At 32.5% G+C, this 8,429-nt stretch overlaps 2 protein-coding genes across 3 annotated transcripts; one reads left to right on the plus strand and one right to left on the minus strand.

The window, feature by feature from the left end:
- Positions 1–2,655: 2,655 nt before the first annotated feature.
- LOC145005080 (putative calcium-binding protein CML21) lies at positions 2,656–4,990 on the plus strand. Of its 2 annotated transcripts, XM_078964128.1 has the most exons (6): positions 2,656–2,807; positions 2,966–3,050; positions 3,535–3,755; positions 3,875–4,065; positions 4,458–4,632; positions 4,753–4,990. In XM_078964128.1, exons 3-6 carry the CDS (start codon positions 3,557–3,559, stop codon positions 4,863–4,865), a joined length of 678 nt encoding a protein of 225 aa, XP_078820254.1. In that variant the 5' UTR covers positions 2,656–2,807; positions 2,966–3,050; positions 3,535–3,556; the 3' UTR covers positions 4,866–4,990. The 2 variants fall into 2 exon arrangements, with proteins under 2 accessions (XP_078820254.1, XP_078820255.1); XM_078964129.1 differs by having other exon boundaries at positions 2,656–3,050.
- A 66-nt stretch (positions 4,991–5,056) lies between these two features.
- Positions 5,057–8,199, minus strand: LOC145005078 (RNA-binding KH domain-containing protein). Its single transcript, XM_078964126.1, has 7 exons — positions 7,662–8,199; positions 7,375–7,460; positions 6,865–7,004; positions 6,130–6,249; positions 5,907–6,023; positions 5,634–5,777; positions 5,057–5,541 (listed from the first exon to the last, which is right to left on the minus strand). The coding sequence occupies exons 1-7, from the start codon at positions 7,766–7,768 to the stop codon at positions 5,392–5,394; spliced, it is 864 nt and encodes a 287-aa protein (XP_078820252.1). The 5' UTR covers positions 7,769–8,199; the 3' UTR covers positions 5,057–5,391.
- Between the last annotated feature and the right edge of the window lie 230 nt (positions 8,200–8,429).

Genomic DNA, 8,429 nt, shown 5'->3' on the forward strand with positions numbered 1-8,429 from the left:
AACTATTAAACTGTGAAAAACACCTTAATGTCATTATCTTAAATGTCAATGTTATAATAAAATTAGAAAATAAAAATGTCTCTGTGTTCATCAGGTTGTAATATACTCTTTCGGAAAAAAAAAAAAAGTTGTAATATAATCTCAAAATTGAAACAAATACTCTTCGGCTCCACTATCGAAACTAGAAACAAGGAATTAGCAACAAAACATTGTTAGAATTGCAGCAATACCCAATTAAGACAATCAACTTCAAGGGTATAATACTCTAGCCAATCTATCCCTTTAATATGCTTCGAAACTAAACTCCAGGTCACTTTAAATTGACAATATTAACTCAATACACATCAATGAGGCAAATGCTACAACATCAAGGGCAGAATCGTCCAGATTGAAAATTTTCAATGATGTACAGAGAAGACACCTTTAATAGCCAAGCGAAACCAAACCAAACTTGCAAACATTACATCGCACCTGGGTAAAATTCCAAATAAAAAAAACATAACACCTTTAATAGTCATTGAAATTGGATCTGGAAAGGGTATCCAAAAAATGAAAAAAATAATATTCTTAAGAGATGAGAATTTTGAGAAATCGAGAGACAATATAGTAGATTTTATAAAATTATTGTTCTTGTTTTCTTGACAGAAATCGATTGTTTGTCCGACTAAGAGCCTCTTGACCAATCAATTATTGGGAAAACCAATCTATTCCTCATCTTCTAAATCATGGCATTTCGATTTTCTAGGTAACCATCGGAAGACGGAAACCAAAATCAAACACGCAAGAGTTGAAGCGAGTAAGCGACATAGATCGGAGACGTTAAACTCATTTGGGCCGAATACTCATAATAGTAACAAGATAGACTAAACTTATGCCCTCTCTTTTCTACTGCCCCGGGCCTCTACCCAACTCGCCGAGGTATTAGGTCGGACCTAGTTACACACTTGGGTATATACAATTACACCACCATGGATAATTTTAACACACTTGTGAGCAACTAATTCATGCACAAAAATGATAAACACGCATTCCCTAGCTAGTGTGTTCGTCATTCATGGATGAATATTTTCTAAATATTACTTTACTTTCGGCTAGGGATTGGTAATTTAGGCTTATAAGACCATAATATCGGTACGAAATAACCTAAATGTCTAAAATTTATATATAAGTATGTTCTCAAAACATTTTTTTATCGTTAAATGTACTCGAAAATGAAGTATCATTGACTATTTCTTTGCATCACGAGTATATTCTTCAACCAATTATCCACAAATGCAAAAAATAGGATGATAGTTATTCCTTTTTTGGGACATGTGTAAAATACAAACAAAAACCATGAGAATAGACTTTTAAATGTAAAGACCTTTTGTTTTATGCTTGCAAGCGAAGAGCATATATTCGCAAAGATCATGATCTTAGTTACTAACTCATATTTGATAAGATTGATTTTTTTTTTCTAAAAGTTTGTGGAGCACATAAATATCAGTTTAACTAAACTCATATTTATGTGCTCCACAAACTTTTAGAGAAAAAAAAATCAATCTAATCAAATTTCCTATTTTTTTTCAATAAAAAATTAAGAAAAGATCCATATAGCTATCGAAATTGCATTTGGTTCTTCACATGCTACAATTTCGTCATTACAGCTACGATTTACTCAAAAATATATAAAAAAACCATTTTTTTTTAAATTTTGGCCTGACTAAATTAGAGATGTCATTTGGCCATTTGGGATTTCCTCTAACCTCATGTAAGATTTCCTCTTCTCAAGTGAAAGTTTATAAATGTCTAATGCATAAAGTCATTAATATACTTGTACAATCAATACTTATCCTTATTTTCATACAAATGAGATCATACAAGTGTTTAATATATGGATAATGTTACGCATTAGACATTTTTATCCTTCTTAATAAATGAAAATAATTTTTACACATATCACTCTCTTATTAACTTGAACAATGTCATTTTTTGGTATTTTTGATTAATTGTTTTTTCCATTTGTCATTTTTTCATTTTTTATATTTTCTTAATTAACACATCATATTTACACCTCAATTAATAATTATCTTAATTGAAAATAACCAATAAATTATAATATTAGTATTCATGTAGTATTTAATGTGTTTCCTTTTAACTTCAAATTTTAAATTTTAAATTTCAAATTTAAACAAAATTTTATTTAAACTTTCATATTAAATTTTTTTTATCAAACCCGTATAATATACGGGTTTCACACCTTGTAACCTAATATAAGAAGATGAAATCCCATATTAAATAGAGGAAATCCCATACGAGGTTAGAAGAAATTATAAATATCAATGTCAGTCCAAAATGAAAATAACGACAAATAAAAAAAATGATAAAATTGTAGCTCAAACGATAAAATCGCAGCCAATAATAAATGGGAAGTGATTTATACATAACAGTTTTTTTGCCTACACAACATTTCATGTATTATATAGTTATACAATACAACATTTTAAAACATCAATTGTTATGGATTAAAAAAAAAATTATTGTGTACTGATAGTTTCCATAAGAATTTAGTCATTTATTAATTTATTTCAGATATTTTCTTAAAAATTTTAAGTTTGTCCTTTTCTGAAACTTTTATTGCACTTGATCCGCTAATTAATAAATTAAACACGAAAATGAAAGGAAGAGACAGGATGAACAAAACCCGGAGCTCCGTATATCCTAATCCCCCCATATTCGATTCTCCCAAATCCCACCGACTCTTACAAATCGATCAAATCTAACACATAACTCGTAACTTTCAATTTCAATATCTGAGAAGCAACAAGGTTGACATTTTCTCAGTTCAAATCCAACACGCACACTTCACGACGTCCCCCGATAAATTCTCTTTGATTTCAACAACTGTTTATCATAAATTCATACCGAGATCGATCTTTGTTACTGCTGTTATCTACATCTTAATAATATTATCGTTTTGATTCAGGCTGGTTGGTTCGTTTTCACTTCCTAATTCATCAACAACAACAAACCCTCGTTCTACTCGAGTTTCAGCTGCCTTCGTACTTCCGGTAAGAACTGTTTACTGTTTAAATTTCAAAATTGGCGATAATTTTACAATATAATAATGTCCAATGGTTTTGGCTATGAGCGCATCAGAATCTTTGGTTTTTTGTTCTTTCCTGAATAGATTTATGAAGAATTTTTTGGCCGAGAAGATGCTGTTTCATAATGTTATTTTAAGGATTATGCTTTCTGCTTCAAAAACAAAGTAACTTTAAGTCAAGTTGGATCATAAAATTGAATATCTGTTTGCCTTTTAGCAAACAGTCTGGTCCTACTTACTAAATCTAAGCAAATTGCTAACTTCAACATTATATGCATGTCATCTGTTTTGATGTGCCAGATTTGGATAATCATTTCATGGAAGAGTAGATCTAAGATTAAAGTGAAATTATCAAACTACTATTGACTTTAAGCAACTGATTATCTCTAATTCTTCAAGTCGCAACAAGAGATTATAATCCTTTCCTTTGATTGTAACATAAATGTCAGGAGCATCCATATTACTTTGACCATGGGTGGCAAGTTGACTAAGGGCGATGAATCACCTATGACTTCGGCACCTACAACAAAACTTGAAGCCAAAATTCTGAAAACAATGCGTAGCAGAGAATCTCAAGGAACTTCCATGAAATCTTTCAATACAATAATTCTAAAATTCCCAAAAATTGATGCAAGCCTACGCAAGTGCAAAGCTATATTTGAACAATTTGGTAAGCACATGAATAATGATTCTTCATTTCATTTTTTTTTTTCTAATTTCTGTATAGGGGTATTTTCAGGATTGAAAAAAACAAACTATTTTTTCCATGTCTTTCTTTGAAATTTGTAGATGAAGATAAAAGTGGTTCGATTGATCCAAAGGAGCTGAATCATTGCTTTCGTGAGTTGAAAATAGATTTTACAGATGAGGAAATCAAAGATATTTTTGAGGAATGTGATATAAACGATGACATGGGAATAAACTTCAAGGAGTTCATTGTGATTCTGTGTCTTGTCTATCTTTTGAATAAAGATCGATCCGTATCCATTGATTACTTTCATAGGAATGTGGTTTATATTTTTCGGTAAACGCAAGAATTAGCAACCTACTTTTATTTATTCGTTTATTACATCATCCTACTTTCATTTCTTCAAAAATCTACCAAATTATAGCAATGTCATCCAAATACAAAACAATTCTCACTGCTATAATTGAGTAGATTTTTCAAAGTGCGTTGTCCTAAAGAAAATAATGGAAGTACAATGCTATAGTTCGTTAGGTAAAATTTTAGAAATAAAATGTCTAAATAAGAAAAGAAGCATTGCATATACAATGTAATAGAAAGAAACAAGAGTAAGATGCTATCATAAACAAATAGATAAAAGTAGACTGCTATTTCTCGTTCATCTTGTTACATCCTTGACATGTATAGAATTCGCGTATGGGGATCCCGGATCTAGAAACGGCTTTTGAAACTATGGTCGACTCATTTGTGTTCTTGGATAAAAACAAGGATGGTTATGTTAGCAAAGACGAGATGGTTGGTGCAATAAATGAGACTACTTCTGGGGAGCGATCTTCTGGGCGCATAGCCATGAGAAGATTCGGTATGTCTTCTTTCTCTGTTAAGTCATTTTTTCCACGTTAAGTAAAAACAAAAAGATACACACTCATATACAGTTTACTAGATTAAATATTGTCCTAATTTGTTTGTTGTTTGTTTATAGAGGAAATGGATTGGGATAAAAACGGAATGGTTAACTTCAAGGAGTTCCTTTTCGCCTTCACTAAATGGATTGGGCTTGAAGATGCTGAAGATGAAGAAGACATAAACGAGTGAGCAAGGATCAAGATTCGTTTATGCACTTTGTTAATAGCTTTTGAGCATTAAAACTTGTTTTGTTTATCTTTCAAGAACACATTTTGATTGTTGTAATGTTTACTTCTTCGTTGTTTTTCTAGAAACCATTCGCATGAAACATAAAGGAACTCAAAATGTGCAAAAACCCTAGTAACAGGGCATAACTAGAATTACAAAACTACAAACCAATATGTATATAGATAAATAACAACTCTCAGTTCACCAAAACTCTCTCATAAGAAACAAACACACACACACACACACACACACAAACAACGAATAAAATACAAGTTTTAATGTCTTTTTTCACTACAATAAATACTCTCAAGAACACCATTTGTTTCCTCCAAATAGAAGACACACACCCCATATGATATAGCAACACTTTTAAACCAGGATCCAAATAGTATCCAGTGCCCCGATGGCAATTGGAGGCCAGCAACATATGCTCTGTTTGTGTTAGCAAACTCATGAAATTGATGACGTCATTGATGACATCATATGATCATCCTCTGGTTTTTGCTCTCTTCATTCCAAGGCTATTATTGAAGGGGGACACCGAACCAGACATTTGAGAGGTGTCCTCACGAAGGGTCCCATTTAGCATTGCAAGCTCTCGTAGTTGTTGCTTTTTATAAAAATCATGCGTTTCATCCTGCAAAAAGAATGTTTTTTTAATTATTATTCTTGAATTAAAAAATGACACCAAAATATATAACAGTTATGTGATTAAAAAATAAAAGGTACCACGGGTCTAAGAAGATCTTCAAGTATTTCACGGGCTTGCATTAAACGCGCATCTATTATGTCAACAGGTAATTCTGCTTCAACGAGTATGTGAAGAGGCTCGTTTAGGTGCTCAAAACCTGGTTTTACTCTCATCATCTCTTCCTACAAGGATCAATAAAATAATCAACTTAAATCCATAATTGCAATGTACTTATTTTTTATTTTTTTTAAATATATATATATATATAATAGCAAACACGTTAGTATTAAATGTGTTGCTAATTGTATCACCTTTGTAGGATCCTTGATACTTCCACGTCCTCTGATCAAAACACGACAATCAGTACTGGCTTCCACTCGCTTCAAAGAGTTCCCTCTCGGCCCAAGAAGGCGGCCCACAAAATTAAACTGCAACATCAATTAAAACAGAAAAATATAAAAAAATATATTTGAAGATTTATTGGCAGAATTATTATAAATATAAATTAAAAGAAAAGTAGAAAAGTAAACTTACATTAGGATAACTAGCCACAGGGATATCAACCCTAATTGTTCTCTTTACTACAAGACTTGATGAACTGCCCTGTGAACCAAGCCAACTCTGTGCAGATGATGGTTGCAGTAAAGCTGACATCTGCACAAAAGAATTCCATTTTCTCTCAAAAACGAATCTAAACAACAAAACCATTCACCAATGTGTCTTCTACACCATTAAAGAAAGAAGCATGATAAAACTTTCAAAGAAGCATAACAGTTCTTGATAATATGCTGTTTGAGAGCATGCATATATATATATATATATATATATATATATATATATATATATATATATATATATATATATATATATATATATATATATATATATATATTTATATTTATATATGGCAGACAGCAAACCCATGTCCAAGCAAGCAAGGCCCTAAAAACCATCCCAAGTGGAGTTGCTCAAATGTAACGGGTTATCTGTAACTGTAAGCAATATAAGAAGCAGGATTTATACATTAAAAGTACCATGACCTCCTTGATAAATTGATAGATATACAGATCCTCACATGTTGATGTTATGTTACAACTTACAAACTATATCTGTGTATGTATATGGTGGGTGTTACTTGTTAGCAAGCAGTTAAACAAGTTAGCAAGAGCCAAGATGTATTGTTGTATGTATGGTGGTGTGTCAGGTTGTAAAAAGCAGTAAGAAATTAGAGTAAGTAAAAAGGTTATGTTAATGGTTAGTAATCCGTACTTCTGATTGGATTGGTGAAGACCATCTGTTCATGTTCATGTTAGCTCCTGCGTTTGAGAACATTCCTCCTGAAGCATGTTCAAGCCCACTTTGATCTAAAACGGATGCATTCCCCAACAGAGTGGTTACACGCAGTATTTCTGCTCCAAAAATGTCAATTTTGCAACAACATGTTACCAGTTAGCAGTTAACAAACACTACTAGTTAGCAGGAATGGATAGACAGACACTGTCAGTTTCAATACCAATGCGTCCCCTATCAAACCAACAAATATAATTCGAGAACCTGGACAAAAAACATTATACAAACATACAAAAAAAGGATATGATTTCAATTTCTGGATTCTGTTAATCTTCTATTAGTTTATATATATATATATATATATATATATATATATATATATATATATATATATATATATATATATATATATGTATATACAACTGTTTCTGATGGTAAAAACAGAATAGGATGCTTTGAATTCATACAGCACAAGTTTAACAAACTCACCCTGATTCAGCAGCCGGTAACATTGGGGAAGAACAGGCACAAACGGACTGAGTTTGTTGCGTTCAGACAGTAGCTCGGACAGATATCTGTTACGAATTCTGTATCAGTTTTCTTAAAAATCAACACATCTGATACAACCAACAGTCGAATTACGAAAGTGAACAGGAATCGTAGGATTTAGATGTGAAACGTTTAAAACATGAAACAAAACACACTCGTGGTAACCATAAATCGAGATCGAGGTGAAAACATGGAGCTATGAAGATAAAAAGGGAAAAACGTCATACTTCTCTTGCTCGACGAGGGCGGTGGCTGCGGAACGAAGACCGGCGATGTGAGGAGAGTGAGGGGCTGATGGAGAAGGCGAGTAAGCCATATACCTGCCGGAAGACATGGTGTGTAAATCCGGCGATCGGGATTCAGATCACGCTCAGGAATTTGCTGTAACACCAACACCGCACCGGACGATTCAGTCTCTCTTTCTTTTCAATTTTCACACACACACACAGGAATCAAGAGAGATTAGCGTCGGTGGAAGGAAAGACAGATGTGAGCTTGGCATTTATTGTTGAAGGGATTGAAATTGAGATTGAGATGAGAAGGTCCAATCGTACACCAACACACCAACAGTAACAACACCACAACTACGTAATGGGAGGAATTCAACTGCTACTGTACATCTACTCGTAGAAAACCTTGATTTACTGTCAACTTTTGTGAGGTAAAAGCAAAGATTACTGGCATCAACCCTCGTTCTTCCATCTTTTTGACATTTTTGTGGTTGGGCATGCTTCTGGAGGACTCATTATGTTGTGGAGTACGATGATTGTAGGCCCTCTCTTGGCCCGTCCAAACTTCACCATTCAATCTTATACCATACACACTAAAAACATATCAAGATTATTTATAACTTTCTTACTTTCTGTTATATATATACCTATATCTAACTTTAACCATTTAATATAATATAACTCTTCTATTATTTAAAGTAAAGTTAGTCTTTTATATAGAAAACACCCTTTTTAGTACATCATAAATAAAAATTTAAATCTATT

Source organism: Lactuca saligna, chromosome 7 (genome assembly GCF_052625555.1).
Source record: "Lactuca saligna cultivar CGN05327 chromosome 7, ASM5262555v1, whole genome shotgun sequence".
In the NCBI taxonomy this organism is placed as follows: domain Eukaryota; kingdom Viridiplantae; phylum Streptophyta; class Magnoliopsida; order Asterales; family Asteraceae; genus Lactuca; species Lactuca saligna.